The 27,747-nt window shown below is 42.4% G+C and overlaps 1 protein-coding gene across 2 annotated transcripts in view; it reads right to left on the reverse strand.

Moving 5' to 3' along the window:
• Positions 1 to 5,125: 5,125 nt before the first annotated feature.
• LOC111956628 (complement factor B) overlaps positions 5,126 to 27,747 on the reverse strand; it is a 37,227-nt gene continuing 14,605 nt past the window's right edge. For both annotated transcript variants that reach the window (XM_023977137.2, XM_023977138.2), the window contains exons 10-18: positions 15,016 to 15,153; positions 14,799 to 14,908; positions 14,557 to 14,680; positions 10,989 to 11,130; positions 10,827 to 10,903; positions 7,654 to 7,754; positions 7,171 to 7,294; positions 6,660 to 6,709; positions 5,126 to 6,353 (exon numbers count right to left, since the gene is read on the reverse strand). In XM_023977137.2, coding sequence (XP_023832905.1) covers positions 6,171 to 6,353; positions 6,660 to 6,709; positions 7,171 to 7,294; positions 7,654 to 7,754; positions 10,827 to 10,903; positions 10,989 to 11,130; positions 14,557 to 14,680; positions 14,799 to 14,908; positions 15,016 to 15,153 — 1,049 coding nt within the window. In that variant the 3' untranslated portion in view covers positions 5,126 to 6,170. The remainder of the gene's footprint in view (positions 6,354 to 6,659; positions 6,710 to 7,170; positions 7,295 to 7,653; positions 7,755 to 10,826; positions 10,904 to 10,988; positions 11,131 to 14,556; positions 14,681 to 14,798; positions 14,909 to 15,015; positions 15,154 to 27,747) is intronic.

Here is a 27,747-nt window from a genome sequence, read left to right on the forward strand (position 1 = left end):
ACTACATTTTTTGCCGCTATCCCAGTGGTTATCAAACTTTTTGACCTGAGACCTCCAAAAAGGAGTGGTACAAAACTTGCTACCCCCGCGCATGCATGTGCAAGTGTGCACACGCGAACATGCGCGCACAAATCACCGTGCAAATGTAGCCTGTCATTACAGCCATAAACGGTGAGACTTTCAAAAGGCAAGATAGACTAGATAAATAAACTGTGTTTTACAACTGCAAGTTATTTATGTTAGCAGTCAACTAGGGATATATCATGTCACTTTTCTGGTGTCCAGAGCAAGCAAAATCATATGACCTACTTGTAGCAGAGGTTGCAGGATCTGATGGAAAGCAGGTTCTGTCTGCACCAAGCCATCACTTTTGAGGGCAGCCTGCCTGAACAGTGCTCATTGCCAGCTGGGTAGCTCTGTTCTTCCTCACAAATATGTTCATTAATTTGCCATGTTACATCTTCATCCCATAATATTGAAGGCAGTGCAATTGTAGCTAACTGCTTATCTTTAGACATATTGCCACTTGCCAGTACACTCTTAGAAAAAAAGGTGCTATCTAGAACCTTTAAGGGTTCTTCGGCTGTCCCTGTAGGATAACCCTTTGAATAACTATTTTTGATCACAAAGGAACAGTTTGAAATTTACTAGGGGAAGGGGGCTGGGTACAACTCAAGGTGCCCCCCCCCCKAAAAAGCACCCCCTCCTCAGCTTCAAAACTATTTGCATGACCCTCCCCCTGTACAGTAGTAAAAAGAGTACACCTTCCACCTCATAGAATTATTCAATATAATGTTTAGGACCACAAATAATAATGACTGTAGCGACCCTGTGTTTACAAACGTGGAAATCGACTTGGGTTCGCCGAACAACACGGACGAGCTCACTCTCCCTGCCTGTTTCATTAGCCTAAACTACGATCAGAGCCAGCTGCAGACAACGAATAGCGAGAAGGAAATACAGATATCCATCTGTTTGTCACAGATACCATCAAATACAGTAGGTGCGTGGATCAGAAAACCAGTCAGTATCTGGTGTGACCGCCATTTGCCTCATTCAGCACGACACATCTCCTTCGCATAGAGTTGATCAGGCTGTTGATTGTGGCCTGTAGAATGTTGTCCCACTCCTCTTTAATGGTTGTGCAAAGTTTCTGGAAACTGGAACACGCTGACGTACACATCGATCCAGACCATCCCAAACTTGCTCAATGGATGACATGTCTGTTGAATATGCAGGCCATGGAAGACCTGGGGACATTTTCAGCTTCCAAGAATTATGTACAGATCCTTATGACATGGGGTCGTGCATTATCATGCTGAAACATGAGGTGATGGCGGCTGATGAATTGCATCACTATGGGCCTCAGGATCTCGTCTTGCATTCGCTGTTCATAGCCTATGCCTGCCCATACCATAACTCCACCGCCACCGTGGGGCACTCAGTTCACAAAGTTGACATCAGCAAACGGCTCGCCCACACAACGTCTGCCATTTGCCCGGTACCGTTGAAACTGGGATTCATCTGTGAAGAGAACACTTCTCCAGCGTGCCAGTGGCCATCGAAGTCAGTTACGATGCTGAACAGCAGTCAGGTCAAGACCCTGGTGAGGACAACAAGCATGCGGAGGAGCTTCCCTGAGACGATTTCTGACAGTTTGTGCAGAAATTATGCAGTTGTGCAAACCCAGTTTCATTCGCTGTCCTGGTGGCTGGTCTCAGACGATCCCACAAGGGAAGAAGCCGGATGTGGAGGTCCTGGGCTGGCGTGGTTACACGTGGTCTGCAGTTGTGAGGCCGGTTGGACGTACTGCCTGATTCTCTACAATTACATAAATTATCTGGCAACAGCTTTGGTGGACATTCCTGCAGTCAGAATGCCAATTGCACACATTCCCTCAGAACATGAGACATCTGTGGCATTGTGTTGTTTGACAAAACTGCACATTTTAGATTGGCATTTTATTGTCCCCAGCACAAGGTGCACCTTTGTAATGATCATGCTGTTTAATCAGATTCTTGATTTGCTACATCTGTCAGGTGGATGGATTATCTTGGTAAAGGTGAAATGCTCACTAACAGGGATGTAAACAAAAAAATATGCTTTTTGTACGTATTGAACATTACTGGGATCTTTTATTTCAGCTCATGAAACATGGGACCAAGAATTTACATGTTGCGCTTATATTTTTGTTCAGTATAATTATTACAAATATATGCAACTCATTTTCCACCAGCAAGTTTCTGTGCCGATGCACCACACAACCAATAAATAAAGCGTACCGACTTCGGCCCTTCAATGTCATGTGTTGCGTTTTCAACACCACAATAAATAGACTATGTCAATCTCGACAAACAGAAAATACATCACTCCCTACGTAGTAGGCCTACCCAGTATCAAAGGCTTGGCTTGACAATCTCTGAATGTCATTCAACTTTTTGGTATTTTGTAACATATGTCTTTTTCCATTTATCAAATGGCCGTTGCACAGTTTGGATTGACTGATTGATTTTATGTCTCAGTTAAAAAATACATATCTACACAGAGTACAAAGATTTTTTTAAGTGACCAGGATTGCACAATAATGTTGGGGACTAATTTCCATTATGGTCCCTATTTGTTTACATAAATACATATACAATTACATAGATACAGACATTATAGAGACAGACAAAAAAGGTTCTACAGTTCACACATTAGGATGCTTTTACATTATTTTTAAAAAGTGTTTATGGTTGGTATGGCTTTGGGTTGCTGTGGTAGTTTGTTACACTCAACAGCGCCGGTATATAGACATTTGTTCTTACCAGATAGAATCCTATATTGAAAACAGTGAATATTATAGTCTCTGGCTAGTCCTTGATAATTCTGTGGACCAGACCAAGTTGAATCAATACTACTCTTTTTTTCAATGATAGCCAGCCTAGCTGCTTAAAATGCTTGATATCCAGATGAGTATGAGGGGGGAGTTTAAGTACAATTCTTACAAGCTTGTTTTGTGGGTGTCTATAGCTAGGTTTCCATCGAATTGGTGACAGATTTTCATGTCACTATTCTAAAATTGGCATAAAAACCACAGTGCATTTTCCCATCAGAGTTGTGTTTCTATCAAATTGACTTGTTGTGGAGAAAAGTCAGTGCGTAAATACATAGTGGACATAAATTCCCATGTACCGTATCAAAAATAAAAGTTAAATGGGTTTCCATAGCATTTTCAACTCTAGGCCTACTGGTTCTGTCACAAAATGTTGTGCATAGGCATAGTGAAAGTATCAACTGTTGTATTGGCATGTGTGCTTGGGGGCTCCCGAGTGGCGCAGCGGTCTAAGGCACTGCATCGCAGTGCTAGTAGGCGTCATGACAGACCCGGGTTTGATCCCGGGCTGTATCACAACCAACCATGATCGGGAGTCCCGTAGGGCGACGCACAATCGGCCCAGCGTTGTCCGGGTTAGGGGAGGGTTTGGCCGGGGTGTTTAGGTTTATTTTACTCTTAAATAGTGAAATATATACACATACGCAAAACACATTCTGTATAAAATGTGTTGGATGGGATAGATATGGAATCAGGGCAAAGTCAGAACATGCCAAATATATCAGTCTTGAGAAAAAAATAAATTGTACAATTAACAATGTACACACAAGACATAACACTAAATGTCAATCAGTTAATGTATTTTCTTTTGGGTGCAGGTCTTGCTGTGGTATCCAGATTGGCTTTACAAGTAGGCCGTCATTGTAAATAAGAATTTGTTCTTAACTGACATGCCTAGTTAAATTAAGGTTCAATTAAAAAAAAAAATTAAATAGCCAACAGCTTGCAGATACAGTGCGGTATACCCTACATGATGAGATTATTATGGACAAAAGTGCGAGATAATTTTTATTTGTCAAACAGCAGCCAAGCATAAAATCATCATGTTACCAGAATAAGACCCTTCACATTTATTGAAAGGAGCATCCAGTTCATCACTGTGCATTTTCACCACCCTGTGAAGTTCATCCTAACTTATTTAATCTATAGCCTAATAAATTGCATGCTTTCATATCATGTCGTGACATTTTGATATGTCTAAATCCAACGTGTCGTTGGAGTTATTAAATTTACCACAGATTTGTCATTGGTGTTATCATCATTGGTGTTACTAATCTTGCTCATAATGGTAGAAATGACTTAGAGTAATTCAGCTGCCATATTAGTTGATTTAGAACAGAGATGGGCAACTAGCGACCTATCACTTTTGTAGACCCGTGGACCAATTTGACACATTTTATTTGATTCAATAATAATAGAATACACAAGGTGCAATTTCGAAATTCGGTTGTGCATCAGCAGTTACTCAATCAGCCCATGTCAGCAAAACATTTTTAGATTGTAAATTAGTCTTGCGGCCAAGCTATCTAAACTTGTAGTAAGCATGGCAGAATTACCGACAGGGGTGGGGCCCATTGATCATCAGTTATCATATTAAAAACTGCAAACATTTGTCTCCAACTGATGGCAAAATGTGTAGAATTGCAGGAAATTAGCTGTAAAACTGCTAAACTTTCTCTATGCCCCATGACCAAGTGTGCAGAATTGGAAATTAACTTTAAAACTGAATAATTTTCTCTTCCCTGTCATTACCCAAGAACGCAAGGTAACTGAACTAAATGACAAACTGAAATGGTCCACCCACACAGACAGGAGGCTGAAGAAATTGTACTTGTCACCTAAAACCCTCACAAACCTTTACAGATGAACAATTGAGAGCATCCTGTCGTGCTGCATCACTGCCTGGTACGGCAACTGCACCTCCCACAACTGCAGGGCTCTCCAGAGGGAGGTGCGGTCTGCACAACGCATCATTGGGGGCAAACTACCTGCCCTCCAGGACACCTACAGCACCCGATGTCACAGGAAGGCCAAAAAGATCATCAAGGACAACAACCACCTGAGCCACTGCCTGTTCACCCCGCTATCATCCAGAAGGTGAGGTCAGTACAGGTGCATCAAAGCTGGGACTGAGAGACTGAAAAACAGCTTATATCTCAAGGCCATCAAACTGTAAAATAGCCATCAGTAGCACAGAGAGGCTGCTGCCTACATACACAGACTTGAAATCATTGGCCACTTTAACAAATGGAACACTAGTCACATTTAATAATGTCACTTTAATAATGTTTACATATCTTGCATTACTCATCTCACATGTATATACTGTATTCTATACTATCTACTGTATCTTAGTCTATGCCGCTTTGATAATGCTCGTCCATATATTTATATATTCTTAATTCCATTCCATTACTTAGATGTGTGTTTAAGGTATTTGTTGTGAAATTGTTAGATATTACTTGTTAGATATTACTGCACTGTCTGAACTAGAAGCACAAGCATTTCGCTACACCCGCAAGAACATCTACTAAACACGTGTATGTGACCAATAAAATTTGATTTGATTTGATGAGGAGGGGGCTGCTAAAATGTTTTTCTCGCAAGGTGGAGGGGGGAGTATGGATGTGGGTATGCAGACCCACGAACCACTGTGGCTCCTCATGATGAGTTCCGGATATTTGTGGCCCCCACCCCCATCAAAGTTGCCCATCCCTGATTTAGAATGAGAAGATGTACCCACATAGATTGAAATAAGAAATGAAAAATGTATTGGATTAAAAGAAATATGCCATGCCCAAAAGCCACTGTAATCTAAAAATGACACACATAACATCATTGTCACAACTGTCATCTCCACTGGCAAAATTCATAATCATTTCTCGGAACACTTGACTGGGTTGAAAATTAACCAGGACATGCCCCTTACCGTAAAACTATCTTTTGGGTCTTGACCAAAGTAAAGTCCAAAGACAATCATTGTGTTTTGATGCATAACCAACTACACAACAGGTCAAAGACAGCAGATTTTCATTAGATATTTGACTGAACTGTCAACAAACACATTTGAACTAAACCAAATCCTGTTAATTTGTAGTAAAAATCTAAACCATTGCAGACATAAATTTCATATTCCTACAATAAACATACAAACAAAATCACATTGACTGAAAATAATGAACTACTCTTCACATTTCACAACTTCTGCAGGGGCACAACTTCTACATTCTATTTGAATTGTTGATATAGGCCTACTGTATTTAGCATGTATGTATGCAAGTTACACATATGATTATCAGTCAACAAATTTTAAAGGCTCATAATTAGTTTCATTTTTTTTTTCTCCCAGGTGCTCCTTGAGGAACTTCTGCATTCGGAATAGGTTAATGTGGTAATCTCTAGTAGTTGCAGTTGAAAGAGGCTTTGGGATATTATTACCCATACACAGGTCCTTAACCCCCCAGCTGATCACACCCACCTAAGACAAAATAAGTTGATTACTTTAATAATATACAGACAGTGAATTGTTATTTTAACGTGGCCAAGTTTAACTCCCCAAAACACATTCAAAGGAATAGTAGTACATCACAAATTGAGACTTTGAACTACAAAGGCCTTAAAACATCTAGAGAGGTTCAACATTTCAAGAGAAACCTAATTCTGCACATTTCACGAGAATGTCACCGGTGCGATTTACTGTTTATCTTGATACAACCAGCACCATGCTGATAAAAGAAACATAGTATTTATACGTGGAAGTATAGGTTATATAATGTACACTCACCTGAATCCGACGTTTTAGATTTTTCAGATACAGGGCGCCACCAGAGTCACCTTTAAATGCACACATACTGTACATGTAATACAATGTCATTAAAGATCCCATGGCACTTATCGTAAGAGTAGGGGTGTTAACCCCGGTGTCCTGGCTAAATTCCCAATCTGGCCCTCAACCATCACGGTCACCTAATAATCCCCAGTTTACAATTGGCTCATTCATCCCCCTCCTCTCCCCTGTAACTATTCCCCAGGTCGTTGCTGCAAATGAGAACGTGTTCTCAGTCAACTTACCTGGTAAAATAACGGTAAAATAAATAAAAAAATAAATAAATATAGCCTACGTGTATTTGCACACTGCCAGGTGAGACACCATACATGTAAATGACCATTCATAAATATTACACAGCTATGGGATGTGCTAGAAAATATAAAAATGACTGTATGCAGAAGTTTCCTGTAATACTGTGTTTAGTTTGCATAGTGATACATTTCCTTGATACATTGATTGAATGTACCTTTGCAGGCAATGTCCTCAACTTTGTCATCTGTCCCTCCTGTACACAGGAAGTTCTTAGTCACAGCCTCCTTGTAGTTTTTAATGCCCTCAGCTTCCTCTGCATCCTTAATACAGCTCTCCCTCTGTGAAAAAGGAACAGAGACTGTCAGAGTTCACAGAACCCATCATTGTGGTATTCACGCCGTAACTCTTATTCTTATAGCCCATGGACAAATCAGATTGTGGAATTGTTTAAAGTACTTTCCAGACTTACTACTACTTGTATTAGCAAGTAGACCATCCTCACCGGCAGATGCTTACAAGTTTATGAATAAAAAGTAACTATATGTTTTTGGGTGAAAGTGTGTAAGCCTAGACACTGCATAAACATTGCTATGGCATGTTTGATTGAATTCCAGCCTGCTCATGGCCATCTCAAAGCAAAATTCGAAAAATCTGTTTGAATCTGCTGGCGAGACGGTTTTCACACAAACATTCTCACCTTTTCTTTCAATTTGATTTGAACATCCTTCTCGTACATCTGACCCTTCCACTCAGACATGAATCTGGCAGGTACAGAATTCTGATTCAATAGGAATTCCTCTGGGCAAAGAAAGATCAACTACCATTAGATAGCATACTACAGTAAATGCACATTGAATATTAATAACGATAGCTAAACAACCGTACTTTCTGAGCATGTGCTGCTTTATGGACACAATTTTATAGATGCTGATCCCTCTTTTCTGTTCCCCTCATCTCCCATGGCAATGATCTCTTTGTCTGCTGTAAAAACTTTGACATGTTGTACAAATTTCTTAGTCTGTTCTAACTATAAACGACCTTTGTTGATAATAAACAACATGATTGACATATTGCACAGAGGTGGAACAGTAGGCTACTCTGGCGAATTTCAATGGTGTGCTGTCCATCAAATAGTGCAGTGTTGCTTGGTCACTGAGAAGCGAACTAACAATTGTATGTTATTTAATGTTAAATCGCAGATTGTTCTGCCCCAATGCAATTTGCAGACAGGGCTGGGCTACATGTAGGTATTGTTGGGGAGTAATGTAATCTGTTTACAAAAAAAACTGTAACTGTAATTGTTACGTTACCAGCAAAAATATTTTAATCAGATTACAGATACTTTTGAAAAAGTATATGATTACTTCTTGGATTACTTTTAAATTCAGAAAGGATTTTTGCGGAAAAAATACATTATGCAACCTTTGTTTTCTCAATGACATTCAATTCAGTGTTAAAAAAAGGTGCACTTTTAAGTTTGTTCCACTTGAAACCACTATGATGACACAGCAAATGCGTTTGATGGATCCTTTTTGTGTTCTTCTAATGCCTCTTTAGGGGAAAGTAATCCAAGGGTAACTGAAACTAATCAGATTACATTACTAGTTTGGGTAATCCAAAAGTTACTGATTAGAATGTGTGTCAGGTAACTGGTAACTGTAACGGATTATATTAGAAAGTACAAATCCTGCATGTAGGCTAGTTTAGGTTGTTATGTAAGAAAAATGCAGAGTAACAGGGCACACAACCCAAAGAAGGATTAAGGAGCCCCCAACACTGAGGAGAGGAAAAGAGCACAGAGGAAACTCAACAGGGCTATACTCAGCCTTGTCTCAGGGTGGTAAGTTGGTGGTTGAAGATATCCCTCTAGTGGTGTGGGGACTGTGCTTTGGCAAAGTGGGTGGGGTTATATCCTGCCTGTTTGGCCCTGTCCGACGATACCCCTGGACAGGGTCTCCCGGGACAGTGTCTCCCGACCCCTCCTGTCTCAGCCTCCAGTATTTATGCTGCAGTAGTTTATGTGTCGGGGGGCTAGGGTCAGTCTGTTATATCTGGAGTATTTCTCCTGTCTTATCCGGTGTCCTGTGTGAATTTAAGTATGCTCTCTCTCTTTCTCTTTTTTTCCCTCTTTCTTTCTTTCTCCCGGAGGACCTGAGCCCTAGGACCATGCCTCAGGACTACCTGGCCTGATGACTCCTTGCTGTCCCCAGTCCACCTGGCCATGCTGCTGCTCCAGTTTCAACTGTTCTGCCTGCGGCTATGGTACCCTGACCTGTTCACCGGACGTGCTACCTGTCCCAGACCTGCTATTTTCAACTCTCTAGAGACAGCAGGAGCGGTAGAGATACTTTGAATGATCGGCTATGAAAAGCCAACTGACATTTACTCCTGAGGTGCTTACCTGTTGCACCCTCGACAACCACTGTGATTATTATTATTTGACCCTGCTGGTCATCTATGAACATTTGAACATCTTGGCCATGTTCTGTTATAATCTCCACCCAGCACAGCCAGAAGAGGACTGGCCACCCCTCATAGCCTGATTAGTCTCTAGGTTTCTTCCTAGGTTATGGCCTTTCTAGGGAGTTTTTCCTAGCCACCGTGCTTCTACACCTGCATTGCTTGCGGTTTGGGGTTTTAGGCTGGGTTTCTGTACAGCACTTTGTGACATCAGCTGATGTAAGTAGGGCTTTATAAATACATTTGATTGATTGTCCTAAAGCCACTCCTGCGTTGTCTTGGATGTGTGCTCAGGGCTGTTGTCCTGTTGGGAGGTGAACCTTAACCCCAGTCGGAAGTCTGAGCGCTCTGGAGCAGGATTTCATCAAGGATTTCTCTGTACTTTGTTCCATTCACCTTTCCCTCGATCCTGACTAGTCTCCCAGTCCCTGCCGCTGAAAAACATCCCCACCACCATGCTTCACCGTAGGGATGGTGCCAGGTTTCCTCCAGACGTGACACTTGGAATTCAGGCCAAAGAGTTCAGAGAATATCCAATCAATGTTATTATTAATGTTGGATCGAGAAATTTGGATAGGATGGAAGAAATTATATAGTAATAAAACCGGCAAAAGAGGTAACGTAAACCAGGAAAAAAKCGCAATATCGTCCCATGTGCCCAATAAAAAACATCACACAACCCTTCCCAAAGTAAAAACAAAAGTTAGACAATCCTCCCCTATTTTGGACCACCCCTGCCCCAAGTAAATTTCGATCCGTCCCTAATCTGAATATGTGAGCCTGCTTTTGCATGCCAATGCTGATGACTGGTCATTGGTCAAAAATCAAGACCCCCAATAATTTAAAGATGATAGGAAGGGTTAAAAACAGTGCGAGTAAAATGAGAAACAAGAAGTGGGGGAGAGGGTGAGCAGGAGCTATGTAAAAAAATGTGTGCGTAAAGAAACACATGCGCAGAATGTTATACTATGGTTGTTTGGCTATGGGAAAGAGGCGTACTAAACATCTATGGTGGACAATAATATGCATTGTAAACAATAAGATTTGGAAGACAAAAATATTTTTTGTCCCCTCAAACATTGTTTAAACAACTAAAAACAGAAATAAAAAGAAGAAGCAGGTCAACAAGTTGTCCATTGACACTATTAAATATGTAAATCATGTTAAGTATCCTAATAATGAACCCCATGTATTGATGTGAAAATAGATTTGTATTTATACGAATTAATCTATTTATTAAAAAAAAAAAAAGGTTAAGAGGTGTCCTGGGGGACGGGACGGTTCAATATGGTTGCGCACCCTCTGCTTATTGATAATTGGCGCTAGAAATCGTTTCTGCTCATATTTTGTGTGCTTATGTTTGGGTAGTTATGACACACTTACATTCATTAGATAAATGATGTCACTCACCTTGCGCCTTACAGGTTGTTGATGTATGGAGACCTGACGCACGGATGGAGGATTCAGTACAAGGAATACAGATGGGCCTGCAAAATACAGCTACATTTCTCAGAGTTGTCCTCTGTCCTCATAAACCATGCCATATTTTGGGCTTGCCATGTCCTGACTTACCTGATATATTTAGACCTTTTGACATCACTATTCAACTTCAAGAGTGCCACATCGTAGTCATAAAACTCTGAAACCCCCTTATCCTTCTTCTTAAAGACATCATATTCTGGATGAATTATAGGTTTCTGCTCCAACGTCATATCTGAATCAACAGACAAATATGATCTTATTTTTTAATCAGGTGTTTGCCTCACACCTGACCATGTGCTGAAATCAAGGCATCAGAGAATAAGCTACAATTGAATTTAACAAATGCATTACAATGAATTATCAAATCAAATCTAATTTTATTTGTCACATGCGCGGAATACAACAGGTGTAAAACTTACCGTGAAATGCTTACTTACAAGCCCTTAACCAACAATGCAGTTCAAGAAATAGAGTTACAAAATATTTTTTACAAATCTATTCAATCAAAAAGTAACACAAGAAATGTACATAACAATAACGAGGCTATATACAGGGGGTACCGGTACCGAGTCAATATGTGGGGTTACAGGTTAGTCGAGGTAATTTGTAAAGTGACTATGCATAGATAATAAACAGAGTGTAGCAGCAGTGTAAAAACAAATTGAGGAGGGGGGAGGGGATCAATGTAAATAGTCCGGGTGGCCATTTGATTAGTTGCTCAGCAGTTTTCTGGCTTGGGGGTAAAAGCTGTTAAGGAGCCTTTTGGTCCTAGACTTGGCGCTCTGGTACCGCTTGCCGTGCGGTAGCATTGAGAAATGTCTATGACTTGGGTGACTGGAGTCTTTGACAATTTTTGGGGCCTTCCTCTGACACCGCCTAGTATATACAGTAGGTCCTGAATGTCAGGAAACTTTGCCCCAGTGATGTACTGGGTCATACGCACTACCCTCTGTTACACCTTACGGTCAGATGCCGAGCAGTTGCCATACCAGGCGGTGATGCAACCGGTCAGGATGCTCTCGATGGTGCAGCTGTAGAACTTTTTGAGGGTCTGGGGACTTATGCCAAATCTTTTCAGTCTTCTGAGGGGAAAAAGGTGTTGTTGTGCCCTCTTTACAACTGTCTTGGTGTGTTTGGACCATGATAGTTTGTTGGTGATGTGGACACCAAGGACCTTGAAACTCTCGACCCGCACCCCTATAGCCCGTCGATTATGGGGGCCTGTTCGGCCCCTCCTTTGCCTATAGTCCACAATCAGCTCCTTTGTCTTGCTCACATTGAGAGAGAGGTTGTTGTCCTGGCACCAGGTCTCTGACCTCCTCCCTATAGACTGTCTCGTTGTTGTCGGTGATCAGGCCTACCACTGTTGTGTCGTCAGAAAAATTAATGATGGTGTTGGAGTCATGCTTGGGCACGCAGTCGTGGGTGAACAGGGAGTACAGGAGGGGACTAAGCACGCACCACTGAGGGGCCCCAGTGTTGAGGATCAGCGTGGCAGATGTGTTGTTGCCTACCCTTACCCCCTGTCAGGCCTGTCAGGAAGTCCAGGATCCAGTTGCAGAGGGAGGTGTTTAGTCCCAGGGTCCTTAGCTTAGTGATAAGCTTTGTGGGCACTATGGTGTTGAACACTGAGCTGTAGTCAATGAAAATAATTCTCACATAGGTGTTCCTTTTGTCCAGGTGGGAAAGGGCAGTGTGGAGTGTGATTGAGATTGTGTCATCTGTGGATCTGTTGGTGCGGTATGCGACTTGGGAGTGGGTCTAGGGTTTCTGGCATGATGGTGTTGATGTGAGCCATAACCAGCCATTCAAAGCACTACAGACGTGAGTGCTTCGCGGGCGGTAATAATTTAGGCAGGTTACCTTCGCTTTCTTGGGCACAGGGACGATGGTCTGTTTGAAACATGTAGGTATTACAGACGCGGCCAGGGAGAGGTTGACAATATCAGTTTAGACACTTGCCAGTTGGTCCGCGCATGCTTTGAGTACACGGCCAGGTAATCCGTCTGGCGCCGCAGCTTTGTGAATGTTGACCTGTTTATGGGGTCTTGCTCACATCGGCTACGGAGAGCGGGATCCCACAGTCGTCCGGAACAGCTGGTGCTCTCATGCATGCTTCAGTGTTGCTTGCCTCGAAGCAAGCATAAAAAGGCATTTAGCTCGTCTGGTAGGCTTGCGTCACTGGGCAGCTCGCGGCTGGGTTTTCCTTTGTAGTCCGTAATAGTTCTCAAGCCCTGCCACATCCGACGAGCGTCAAAGCCATTCAATCTCAGTCCTTTACTGACGCTTGGCCTGTTTGATGGTTCACCTGACAGCATAGCAGGCTTTCTTATCAGCATCCGGAAGCGGCAGTAGCCTTTAGCTCAGTGCGGATGTTGCCTGCAATCCATGACTTCTGGTTGGGAAATGTACATATGATCACTGTGGGGACAACGTCGTCAATGCACTTATTGATGAAGCCGGTGACTGAGGTGGTATACTCCTCAATGCCAATGGATGAATCCCGGAACATATTCCAGCCTGCGCTAAAAAAACAGTCCTGTAGCGTAGCATCTGCGTCATCTGACAACTTCCGTATTAAGCGAGTCACTGGTACTTCCTGCTTTAGTTTTTGCTTGTAAGCAGGAATCAGGAGGATAGAATTATGGTCAGATTTGCCATATAGAGGGCGAGGGAAAGCTTTGTATGCATCTCTGTGTGTGGAATAAAGGTGGTCTAGAGTTTTTCTTCCTCTGGTTGCACATGTGATGCTGGTAAAACGGATTTAAGTTTGCCTGCATTAAAGTCCCCGGCCACTAGGAGCGCTGCTTCTGGATGAGCATTTTCTTGTCTGCTTATGGCCTTATACAGCTCGTTGAGTGCGGTCTTAGTGCCAGCATCGGTTGTGGTGGTAAATAGACAGCTACGAATAATATAATATAATATAAACTCTCTTGGTAGATAATGTGGTCTTCAGCTTTTCATGAGGTATTCTACCTCAGGAAAGCAATACCTCAAGACTTTTTTAATATTAGACATCGCGCACCAGCAGTTATTGACCAACAGAAACTTACAGTCCCGCCCCCATCGCCTTACCAGACGTAGCTGCTCTGTCCCGCCGAAACACAGAGAAGGCAGCCAGCTCTATATTATCCGCATCGTCGTTCAGCCAAGTATCAGTGAAACATAAGATATTACAGTTTTTAATGTCCCGTTGGTAGGATAGTCAATGTTAGATCGTCCAGTTTGTTTTCCAATGATTGCACGTTGTCCAATAAATTCAGAGGGTAGTGGTGGTTTACCTACTCGTCTGCAAATTCTTACAAGGCACCCCGCCCTCCTCCCCCCTTTTCTCTGTCTTTTCTTCACGCTGATGACGGGAATTTGGTCCTTGTCTCGACAAAGCAGTTTATCCTCCGCGTCGGACTCATTAAAGAAAAAATATTTGTCCAGTTTGAGGAGAGTAACCGCTGTACTGATGTCCAGAAGCTCTTTTCGGTAATAAGAGATGGTAGCAACAACATTATGTACAAAATGAGTTTACAGCAATGCGGAAAAAAAAAGAAAACAAATAGCACAGTTGGTTAGGAGCCTGTAAAACGGCAGCCCTCCCCTCCGGCACCATTATTGAATTGTACATTGTACACATTGCCCAGAGAAGTTCAGAGAAGAACAGTACCTTCCTGGTCAGAGACCTTCACTTTAATCATATCTATCTGCTTCTCCCTGAAACAGTGAGCAGCTGTAAGGACAAATCTAGGTGTAACAAGGGCACCCATGCAAGAGCTATGCTCATTTCCGACCTGAATGGAAGAAGGAGAAATAGATAAATACTGTAGCATGCCTACACAGTAGCTGCATAGTAGTTCCTCTTTCATGTAAAATGTTTCTCTAAGATCTATTTGTTGTTAATTGACTCACCAAGACAGAGATTGTGACTACCCAAGGGTATTCTTGCCGTTTGGATGTAGTGGAATCATCACCATCGCGGTCCCAGGATAGACCACACAGGTTTACACTGTTACTCTCATCTATAGAGAAGCAGAGAGAGAAAAAACACACCTATGATCATGTACAACAATGTGCACTAATTAAATTTGTACACACTACATGAACACCCATGCAATCCTACACTGACCTATAATCATCTTGAACAAGGATGTCAGTTTGGTGTCATCCCTTAGTTTGTAGAAATGCTTTTCTGAACTCTTCTTCGACACCAACTTGTTGATTTCCTCCTCGTTCATTTCTGCCCCCACACCGAAAACATAAATATCTGAAAGAAAAGCGACAGACAGCTTATGATATCTACGACACGTGTCCTTCACCTCTTATTTCCTGTGTGTTGATCTTTTTTTAAATTTCTCCTTGAGTTTAAGTATTCACATTGGTTGAGTTCCTGCCCGACTACATTGCACCCAGCAAACAGAGGATGTCCTAAGGACATTTGGCCATGTTCCCATGAGGTCCCTTTTAGGTATTCAGAGAGAAGTTATCCCACTGTTATCCCATCCATTCTGAGAATGTTCTAGGAACATTAAAACATTAAATTAACCTTGGGACCATAAATGGACGCTCAGTACAGGTCCCGGTTTGGTCGCAGAATAACGTTATAATAAGTCCACTAGGGAACGTTACAAATAGGTTCCTATTTGGTTCTGACAAGACGTTGTCCTTGAGACATTCAATGACCACAAGGGGACATTGCAGACAGGTCATGGCTTGTTACAGATGGAACTTTACTTAAGGTTGTGGCATGACCATTAGGGAATATTACAAAAAGATCCCCAGGAGGTTCCAATAGGACATTATATTCAGGATATTCAGAAAACACAAGGTGACATCCAGTACAGGTCCTGGTTTCCTTTCGATAGAATGTCACAATAAGGTCTTTGAATGACCCTTAGGGAACAACCCTGTTTGGCTCTGACAGAACGTTCTTCTCATGACATTCAACGACCACACAAGCATGTTCCATGCATGTCCTAGTTTGCTTACACCGGGACGTTGTGTCATGGTCCCCAAGAGGGTTATGTTCCAGACATGTCATCAAGGACATTTTTATAGGGGCCTCCCAAGTGGCGCAGTGGACTAAGGCTGCATCACAGTGCTAGCTGTGCCACTCGAGATTCTGGGTTTGAGTCCAGGCTCTGTCGCATCCTGGCGCGACTGGGAGACCCATGGGGCAGCGCACAATTTGCCCAGCGTCGTCAGGGTTAGGGGAGGGTTTGGCCGCAGGGATGTCCTTGTCCCATCGCGCACTAGCGACTCCTGTGGCAGACTGGCAGACAGTGCACGCTGACACAGTCGCCAGGTGTACGGCGTTTCCCCCGACACATTGGTGCGGCTGGCTTCCGGGTCAAGTGGGCATTGTGTCAAGAAGCAGTGCGGCTTGGTTGGGCTGTGTTTCGGAGGACGCACTGCTCTCGACCTTCGCCTCTCCTGAGTCCGTACGGGAGTTGCAGTGATGAGACAAGACTGTAACTACCAATTGGATACCATGAAAATTGGGGAGAAAAAGGGGTAAAAAAAAAATATTAACATAAAAAAGGACGTTTTTGAACGTTCTCAGGACACTCTGTACCAGTCCTCAGGATGTCAAATGATGGTCACAAGGGAACATTCTCTGGAAGACTTTTGTCTAGTTCCCTGTAAGTTACCAGGATGTCACTGAAGACCATGTCAGGTCTTTTTGGGGCATTCTCAGGACATTAATTTGACTAATCATTAGGACATTGCATGATGGTCCCAAGGGAACGTTCTCTTGGGGACCATTGCCTAGTTCCATGTAAGTTACCAGGACGTCACTGAGTTGCGTATAATCACTAGTTGTATATAATGTATGCAAACTTTGTTTAAACTCCACTGTCTGTATTGTCTCTTTATGATGTTAATCAGTAGCAGCACCATATCACCAAGTAAAATTTGAGGATGTGTAAATGTTATTGGCGACCAAAGGGGATTCTGAGGTGTCAGGACTTTTTTTAGGACGTTCTCAGGACAGTAACTTGACTAGTCATTAGGACGTTGCGTGATGGTCCTAAGGAAACGTTCTCTAGAGGACCTTTGTCTAGTTCCCTGTAAGTTACCAGGACGTCACTGAGGACTATGTCTGGACCTTTTCAAGATGTTTCCAGAACATTTGTTTTGTAAGTAAAATAATGACATGGGATGGGGGGGGTTAAGGTAAGCAGGACGCTGTTCAGCAAAAATAGTGTACAAAAGTTAATTACAAAATTATTACATTTGACATGATCACTTTTAATGTACTGACTTTTCAATATGACCCCACTTGGGATTTTAACTCACAACCTCTGGATTTGGAGTACACTGATGTTTCTGCGGAACCACTGGGTCTGTAGCATTCTCAGAAGTCACATACACATTTATTACCTAGAACACATTTCTGCAGCAAAAGAGTGCCATCCGCATTGCTAAATCAGTTAATCTGACTATTCTCTAATCATTGAACAATTTGAGGCTTTTCTGAATATTATGTATTATGTTGGTGGGGTATATTACTCTGTTTTAATGTTACTCCTGAATCACTATGATAAATTGAAAAGCTTATCACAAGTAGTATTTTTAACAGAGCTCAGATTTACTTTGAAGTGCAAAAGTGTAGCAAAACAGGTGTAGCATGAAGATCTGAATGCCGTGAACCAAGAAGTTGTGAGTTCAAATCCCAGGTGAAGACATGTTGAATAATAATAGTGCATAAATTAACATTCACAATGTAATCATGTATGTAAATTATGTCAGTTGAAAACACTATGTTAAAAGCACTGTGTGCGTGGCTGTCCCTAACCTTGCCAACAGACAAAGAGCTCTGAATGGATCAGTGGTTCACCAATCAGGGCCTTGATGGACTCGGCAACAGTAACAAGCGGTGATGTGTAATGGAAGTAGGGTGTGCTTGCACAGATACAATGGTATCCAAAATTATTAACCTTTGATAAAGATGAGCAATAACGACTGATGAAAGCCATTGTAGGCCGAAACTTTTGATCTTTTAACCTCGCTCAAATAATAAAATCTAGCTTTATTTATAAGGCAAATTTCAGACATGAAATGCAACACAAAGTTGCAAAGAAATAATAATGCAATAGATAATTACATATTTACCACACAACAAACATTAGAGGGTAAAAACAAAACAAGAACAATACAAACTGAATCACTGAAAAGCACCCTAAGGAAAAGAAAAGCTAAAAAGTTTTAAATAAGTCCACAGTTTCAGCCCCCCCCCCCCTCAGGTTCTCTGGCAGGCTATTCCAGAGGCTGGGGGCATAATAATTAAAGGCTACCTCTCCACGCCTCCTGGTAGGCTTTGGGATAGTTAAACGGCCAGAGAACCTGAGGGACCTACAGGGTACATAACTTAAAAGCATGTTTGACATGTATCGTGGATTGATTTAAAAACCAATTGAAGAATCTTAAAATGTACTCTTGAAACCGGTGTAAAATGTGCTCTCCTTCTGGTCTTGGTCAGTACCCATGCTGCAGCATTCGGTATGTTTTGCAGTTGACCAATGGCTTTCTTGGGTAGACCAGACAGGAGAGCATTACAGTAGTCAAGCCAGCTTGTAATAAAAGCATGGATTAGTCTCTCTGTATCAGCCTGAGAGAAAAACGTCCACACCTTTGCAATGTTCCTCAGGCGGTAAAAAGCTATTTTGGTCACATTCCTAGTGTGATTTGAAATTGAATTCAGAATAGAAAATAACACCTAGGTGTTGTATCTTTATTGCCCGTGAATTAAAATGTGCAGACAGATTGTCTCGCTGTGCTTTGGTTCCAACATTAAGTACCTTCGTCTGGTCTAGCTGGAGGGAAGTTATGCTAATGGTAAGCGAGTGTTGTGCCTTTTCCTTTGCAATGATGATTACATTTTTGGGTCGAACCTCGACACACATTGGTTGAGCGCCCTCTTCTTTCCTTTCAATAGTGAGTGTATTACAGATAATCCTGAATGAATCCTGAATAATGATGAGTGAGAAAGTTAGAGGGTCAAAGATCATACCCCAAAGACATGCTAAACTCCCTTGTTAGCATGTCTTGGGGGTATGATCTTTGAATTTCTGTAACTTTCTCACTCAACATTATACACAATTTATTCACGATTATCCATAATCATTGTGGCGTTCACATGAATGTAGAAGTGTTTATAAATAAGAATATAATATGTTTCTAATAAAAGTGACTCCAAAATGACACTTTACATTATTTACCATTCATTTCAATTGGGCACAAAATAATCTGAAACAACCAAAACTAACTGCAAATGCATCCAACAAGTTTGTAGAGTCACAAGCTTGATGTAGTCATTGCGTGCTAGGAATATGGGACCTAATACTAAACTTTTGACTACTTTATTAATAAGAATCTTTAGTGGTGTCAATAATTTTGACCCCTACCCTTTTGTTTAAAAAGTAATTTGTTTGTCCTCAAAATCTCTTTCTCTACCAGAGACTCTGGTTTCGAGCCCAGGCTCTGTCGCAGCCGGCCGCGACCGGGAGGTCCATGGGGCGACGCACAATTGGCCTAGCGTCGTCCAGGTTAGGGAGGGTTTGGCCGGTAGGGATATCATTGTCTCATCGTGCATTAGCGACTCCTGTGGCAGGCCGGGCGCAGTGCACGCTGACCAGGTCCCAAGGTGCACGGTGTTTCCTCCGACACATTGGTGCGGTTGGCTTCCGGGTTGGATGCGCGCTGTGTTAAGAAGCAGTGCGGCTTGGTTGGGTTGTGTTTCGGGGGACGCATGGCTCGGAGGACGCATGTAGCGATGAGACAAGATAATAACTACTAACAATTGGATACCACGAAATTGGGGAGAAAACGGGTAAAATTTCAAATATATATATATATATTTTTTTTAACTCTTTCTCTGAGCAATTGTATTAGTATAAAATTATATAATTTCCCAATAGTTTTGAACATACAATATAGGTCAGTATTTGAATTATTTAGGTGGTCAGCTTATTTTTCGGGGGAACCTTTCTCTGGGACCATCAGGTAACATCCTGACAACTAATACACTGAACATCCTGAGAACATCCGAACCTGGACCCGTTTCCAAAGTGCCTCAGAGTACAAAATCGGTCGTATGTGCTGAGAATAAAGACATTTTACTCCTACTCCTACTACTCTTATGGGTAAAAGATTATCATAAGAGTTCCACCTAGTCGACAGATATTTAAGAGATCTCATGAGCTGTTCAGACTAACCAGCAGGTGTCTTGATTATAGAAAAAGGCAGAGAGTCAGTGGTTCCCGCACCACAAACAGGCAATTGCTTTGGAGTTGTTAAAATAATGTTTTGATATTTCTATATGATCAACCCATAAATATAAATATAAATATGTAGACCTACATGCAACAGTATCTCTTGCGCTTTTGACAATGATTTTACATGAGGCCTAATTCACATATGTCTAAATATGTATAACCACTAAGCTAATAAATAATCAAAAATTTTCATTAACCTATATCATGTTATTTCACGTTATCCCTTTAGAGCGCATGCAAAAGCTATTTAAAAAGTTGTTGAACAGGAGTAACAAGTGTTTTGATATAATGGGAATATCATCAAAATTCCACTTTCAACCGGTATAATACTGTATGATTCAGTGTAATGCCTACCACTTCATTCAAAATGTCAGCATTGGTTAATAACGTTATGCATGCAAACATATTAGGCAAAAATTAAGAGTAGGCAAAGTTATTGTGTCAGGCGAAAATTATAGTTATCAAACGTTTTACCATTTCAACATTTGATTTACAGTGATCCCTTGCCACTTCGCGGTTCACTTATCGCGGATTCGCTATTTCGCGGATTTTCATAATGCATTTTTTTTTTTTTTTTGGTGCATTGTGCTCTGCATTCTGATTCGCTAAAAACTCACTCCCGCTTCTTGTATCAAAACATGCTACGAATTGTGCTATCATTTTGTCGTCTCGTGCAGTTATGTGTATGTACATAAAACAGCTTGGCAAATTTACATTAAGTTGGCCAAATTATCTTGTAATTTCGAACATCTCCTAAACCCATAATGTCGACGAAACGGCCTACACGTGAGTCACTGTATTTGTATACATGTAATAGTTGCTAATTGTAAAAAAAAAAAAAGTTTTCTATTTCGCGGATTTCACTTATCGCGGGTCATTTTCGGAACGTAACCCCCGCGATAAACGAGGGATTACTGTACAGTGACAGTCACTGTGGTTGTCTGAAGCATGCTATAGAGTTCACAGCTGGCAATGCCTCATCGCAATTGGTTATTCCCCATTATTTGCAACAATGTCATTGAGCATCATCACTATCTTTTCAGTACCTCAAACTGTAGAGATTACCAGATGAGATAAACTTTTATGAGAGGATTTTACTCCTGGCTCAGAGTTTGTCTGAGCAGTGTCATAAAGAAAACATTCCCCCATTTTGAATGTTATATTGTTTTTTGTGCATCTCTGAGTGGTGTTCTATCGATTCCCTGGGCCTTTTCATGTTTTCATGTGCATCTGAGTTATTTCAAGCAGGCAGAAATTCGGCCTGTATGATGTAGCATTATGAAAAGTTGCTCTCACTACACTGGAAGTTAATAGGAATACAACTTTTAGATCACAAAAACATCTCTCATCATGTCAAATTTTAATACTGGCCGATGCCATAACTCGGGAGGTTGTCTTCGCTCAAATGAGCCACTGATCATATTCCTACCTCGAGAAATTTGTAATTTAACAGAGGGTCAAACACATTTCTCCTATTTGTCTGTCTCTTCAGTCCAGGGTGCATTGTATGGTGCCGATGTGAATGTCAGACTCCACTCTGTGAGGCACATCGATCTACAGATTGAACATAATGAGATTGTAGACACCTAAATTGAAAGTGCAGTTTGTTGAGGAGATTTTCCTGCTAACTAGCTAGCAAACGTAGCTATACACAATTGACAACAAACTTTCAGTATGCTTATAGAGAAAGACATTCAACAAGCACAGCACTTACACAAATGACTGATGATTGGCTGAAAGAAATTGATGATAAAAAGCATGTGGGGCTGTTTTGTTAGACTTCAGTGCGGCCTTTGACATCATCGATCATAGTCTGCTGCTGGCAAAACTGATGCGTTATGGCTTTACACCCCCTGTTATATTGTGGATAAAGAGTTACCTGTCTAACAGAACACAGAGTTTTTTTTTAACGCAAGCCTCTCAAACATAATCCAGGTACAATCAGGAATTCCCCAAGGCCCATTACTTTTTTCAATCTTTACTAATGAATTGCCACTGGCTTTGAGGAAAGTGTCTATGTATGTGGATGACTCAACACTATACACGTCAGCTACTACAGCGACTGAAATGACTGCAACACTACACAAAGAGTTGCAGTTAGTTTCAGAGTGGGTGGCAAGGCATAAGTTAGTCCTAAATATTTCTAAATCTAAAAGCATTGTATTTGGGACAAATCATTCACTAAACCCTAAACTACATCTCATAATGAATAATGTGGAAATCGAGCAAGTTCAGGTGACTAAACTCCTTGGAGTTACCCTTGATTTTAAACGGTCATTGTCAAAACAGATTGATACAACAATAGCTAAAATGGGGAGTTTTTCCATGATAAGATGCTGCTCTACCAACTTGACAGCACTGTCAACAAGGCAGGTCCTACAGGCCCTAGTTTTGACGCACCTAGACTACTGTTCAGTCGTGTGGTCAGGTGACACAGAAAAGGACTTTGGAAAATTGCAATTAGTTCAGAACAGGGGAGCACGGCTGGCCCTTGGAAGTACACAGAGAGCTAATATTAATAATATGCATGTCAATCTCTCCTGGCTCAAGTGGAGGAGAGAGTGACTTCCTCACTGCTTGAATTTATGAGAGGTATTGACATGTTGAATGCACCGAGCTGTCTGTTTGAACTACTGGCACACAGCTCGGACACCCATGCATACCCCACAAAACATGCCACAAGAGGTCTCTTCACAGTCCCCAAGTCCAGAACAGACTATGGAAGGTGCACAGTACTAAATAGAGCCATGACTACATGGAAATCTATTCCACATCAAGTATAAATCAAGTATATAAAGATAATCGAGAATTTCAATAAGCATTTCTCTACGGCTGGCCATGCCTTCCACCTGGCTACCCCAACCCCGGCCAACAGCTCTGCACCCCCCGCAGCAACTGAGATTCCTAAAGATTGGAAAGCGGCCGCAGTCACCTCCCCTCTTCAAAGGGGGATTCATTCTAGACCCAAACTGTTACAGACCTATATCCATCCTGCCCTGCCTTTCTAAAGTCTTCGAAAGCCAAGTGAACAAAACAGATCACCGACCATTTCGAATCCCATCGTTCCTTCTCTGCTATGCAATCTGGCTTCCAAGCTGGTCACGGGTGCACCTCAGCCACGCTCAAGATCCTAAACGATATCATAACCGCCATCGATAAAAGATAGTACTGTGAAACCGTCTTCATCGACCTGGCCAAGACTTTCGACTCTGTCAATCACCGTATTCTTATCGGCAGACTCAACAGCCTTGGTTTTTCAAATGACTGCCTCGCCTGGTTGACTAACTACTTCTCAGATACAGTTCAGTGTGTCAAATCGGAGGGCCTGTTGTCCAGACCTCTGGTGCCACAGGGATCAATTCTCGGGCCAACTCTTTTCTCTGTATATATCAATGATGTCGCTCTTGCTGCGGGTGATTCTTTGATCCACCAATACGCAGATGACGCCATTCGGTATACAGCCCTTCTATGGACACTGTGTTAGCAAACCTCCAAACAAGCTTCAACGCCATACAACATTCCTTCCGTGGCCTCAAACTGCTCTTAAATGCTAGAAAAACTAAATGCATGAACTTCAACCGATCGCTGCCCGCACCCGCCCGCCCGACTAGCATCACTACTCTAGACGGTTCTGAATATGCGGACAACGATAAATACCTAGGTGTCTGGCTAGACTGTAAACTCTCCTTCCAGACTCACATTAAGTATTTCCAATCCAAAGTTAAATCTAGAATTTGCTTACTATTTCGCAACAAAGCCTCCTTCACTCATGCTGCCAAACATACCCTCGTAAAAGTGACTATCCTACCGATCCTCGACTTCGGCGATGTAATTTACAAAATAGCCTCCAACACTCTACTCAGCAAATTGGATGCAGTCTATCACAGTGCCATCCGTTTTGTCACCAAAGCCCAATATACTACCCAACACTGCGACCTGTATGCTCTCGTTGGCTGGTCCTCGCTACATATTCGTCGCCAAACCCACTGGCTCCAGGTTATCTATAAGTCTTTTCTAGGTAAAGCTCCGCCTTAGCTCACTGGTCACCATAGCAACATCCATCCATAGCAGGCGCTCTAGCAGGTATATTTCGCTAGTCATCCCCAAAGCCAACACCTCCTTTGGCCGCCTTTCCTTCCAGTTCTCTGCTGCCAATGACTCTAACGAATTGCAAAAATCACTGAAGTTGGAGACTTATATCTCCCTCACTAACTCACTAAATAGCCTTCATTTCTCAGAACAAGAATAGACTGACGAGTTTCAGAAGAAAGTTCTTTGTTTCTAGCCATTTTGAGCCTGTAATCGAACCCACAAATGCTGATGCTCCAAATACTCAACTAGTCGAAAGGTCCGCTTTATTGCTTCTTTAATCAGGACACAGTTTTCAGCTGTGCTAACATAATTGCAAAAGGGTTTTCTAATGATCAATTAGCCTTTTAAAATGATAAGCTTGGATTAGGCTCTTGGGCTCCCAATTGGCGCAGTGGTCTAAGGCACTGCATCTCAGCTAGAGGCGTCACTACACACAACTTGGTTCGAATCCAGACTGTATCACAAACAGGTCCCAGACGTGCCGTGATTGGGAGTCTCATAGGGCGGTGCACAATTGGCCCAGCGTCGTCTGAGTTTGGCCGGTGTAGGCCGTCATTGTAAATAAGATTTTGTTCTTAACTGACTTGCCTAGTTAAATAAAGGTTCAATCAAAAAAATATATCATAATAATAATTAGCTAACACAACGTGCCATTGGAACAAAGGAGTGATGGTTGCTGATAATGGGCATTTGTACGCCTCTGTAGATATTCCATTAAAAATCAGCCGTTTACAGCTACAATAGTCATTAACAACATTAACCATGTCTACACTGTATTTCTGATCAATTTGCTGTTATTTTAACGGACAAAAACATGGACATTTCTAAGTGACCCCAAACTTTTGACCGGTGGTGTATATGTGAGAGATATAAGAAAGATCAGGTAACTTTTATATTTTTTTACCTTTATTTAACCTCTTGTTTCGGCACTCCATATATATATATACACTCAGCAAAAAAATAAACATCCTCTCACTGTCAACTGCGTTTATTTTCAGCAAACTTAACATGTGTAAATATTTGTATGAACATAACAAGATTCAACAACTGAGACTTAAACTGAACAAGTTCCACAGACATGTGACTAACAGAAATTGAATAATGTGTCCTTGAACAAAGGGGGGGATCAAAATCAAAAGTAACAGTCAGTATCTGGTGTTTGAGTTTGAGTTTATTTTTATTTTTACAGGGACAGTGCACATTAATCAACGTTTCAGTAAAAGTGCCGGTTTTAGCCAGCCGGCTAATTTTCAACCGCAGTCCCTGGGCAGGTTAATAGCTGGTGTGGCCACCAGCTGCATTAAGTACTGCAGTGCATCTCCTACTCATGGACTGCACCAGATTTGCCAGTTCTTGCTGTGAGATGTTACCCCACTCTTCCACCAAGGCACCTGCAAGTTCCRGGACATTTCTGGGGGGAATGGCCCTGGCCCTAGCCCTCTGATCCAACAGGTCCCAGATGTGCTCAATGGGATTGACATCCAGGCTCTTCGCTGGCAATGGCAGAACACTGACATTCCTGTCTTGCAGGAAATCACACACAGAACAAGCAGTATGGTTGGTGGCATTGTCATGCTGGAGGGTCATGTCAGGATGAGCCTGCAGGAAGGGTACCACATGAGGGAGGAGGATGTCTTCCCTGTAATGCACAGCGTTAAGATTACCTGCAATAACAAGTTCAGTCCTATGATGCTGTGACACACCGCCCCAGACCATGACGGACCCTCCACCTCCAAATCGATCCCTCTCCAGAGTACAGGCCTCGGTGTAACGCTCATTCCTTCGACGATAAACGTGAATCCGACCATCACCCCTGGTGACACAAAACCGCGACTCGTCAGTGAAGAGCACTTCTTGCCAGTCCTGTCTGGTCCAGCGACGATGGGTTTGTGCCCATAGGCGACGTTGTTGCTGGTGATGTCTGGTGAGGACCTGCCTTACAACAGGCCTACAAGCCCTCAGTCCAGCCTCTCTCAGCCTATTGCGGACAGTGTGAGCACTGATGGAGGGATTGTGCGTTCCTGGTGTAACTCGGGCAGTTGTTGTTGCCATCCTGTACCTGTCCCGCAGGTGTGATGTTCAGATGTACCGATCCTGTGTAGGTGTTGTTACACGTGGTCTGCCACTGCGAGGACGATCAGCTGTCCGTCCTCCCTGTAGCGCTGTCTTAGGCGTCTCACAGTATGGAAATTGCAATCTATTGCCCTGGCCACATCTGCACTCCTCATGCCTCCTTGCAGCATGCCCAAGGCACGTTCACGGAGACGAGCAGGGACCCTGGGCATCTTTCTTTTGGTGTTTTTCAGAGTCAGTAGAAAGGCCTCTTTAGTGTCCTAAGTTTTCATAACTGTGACTTTAATTGCCTACCGTCTGTAAGCTGCTAGTGTTTTAACGACCGTTCCACAGGTGCCTGTTCATTAATTGTTTATGGTTCATTGAACAAGCATGGGAAACAGTGTTTAAACCATTTACAATGAAGATCTGTGAAGTTACTTGGATTTTTACGAATTATCATTGAAAGACAGGGTCCTGAAAAAGAGAAGTTTATTTTTTGCTGAGTTTACATTGCATTCGTTAAGTATAAAGACCCCTTGACTTTTTCCACATTACAGCCTTATTCTAAAATGTATTGTTGTTTTTTTGTCCTTACCAATCTATACACAATACCCGATAATGACAAAGCAAGCTTGGCACACCTGTATTTGGCGAGTTTCTCCCATTCTTCTCTGCAGATCCTCTCAAGCCCTGTCAGGTTGGATGGGGATTGTTGCTACACAGCTATTTTCAGGTCTCTCCAGAGATGTTTGATCGGGTTCAAGTCTGAGCTCTGGCTGGGCCACTCAAGGACATTCAGAGACTTGTTGTTGTCCTGTTGGAAGGTGAACCTTTGCCCCAGTCTGAGGTCCTGAGCGCTCTGGAGCAGGATTTCATCAAGGATCTCTCTGTACATTGCTACGTTCATCTTTCCCTCGATCCTGACAAGTCTCTCAGTCTCTGCCCCTGAAAAACATCCTCACAGCATGATGCTGCCACCACCATGCTTGACTGAAGGGATGGTGCCAGGTTTCCTCCCGACGTGACGCTTGGCATTCAGGCCAAATAGTTCAAAGAGAATGTATCTCATGGTCTGAGAGTATTTATCTAGGGGCGGCAGGTAGCCTACTCGTTGGAGCGTTGGGCCAGTAACTGAAAGGTTGCTGGATCGAATCCCCGAGCTGACAAGGTAAAAATCTGTGGTTCTGCCCCTGAATAAGGCAGTTAACCCACTGTTCCCTGGTAGGTCGACATTGTAAATAAGAATTTGTTCTTAACTGACTTGCCTACTTAATAAATGAAATTACATTTTTAAAAATGTGGTCTTTTGGCAAACTCCAAGCAGGCTGTCATGTGCCTTTTACTGAGGAGTGGCTTCCGACTGGCCACTCTACCATAAAGGCCTGATTGGTGGAGTACTGCAGAGATGGTTGTCCTTCCATATCCACAGAGGAACT

Source organism: Salvelinus sp. IW2-2015, linkage group LG32, assembly GCF_002910315.2.
Source record: "Salvelinus sp. IW2-2015 linkage group LG32, ASM291031v2, whole genome shotgun sequence".
Classification (NCBI taxonomy): Eukaryota; Metazoa; Chordata; class Actinopteri; order Salmoniformes; family Salmonidae; genus Salvelinus; species Salvelinus sp. IW2-2015.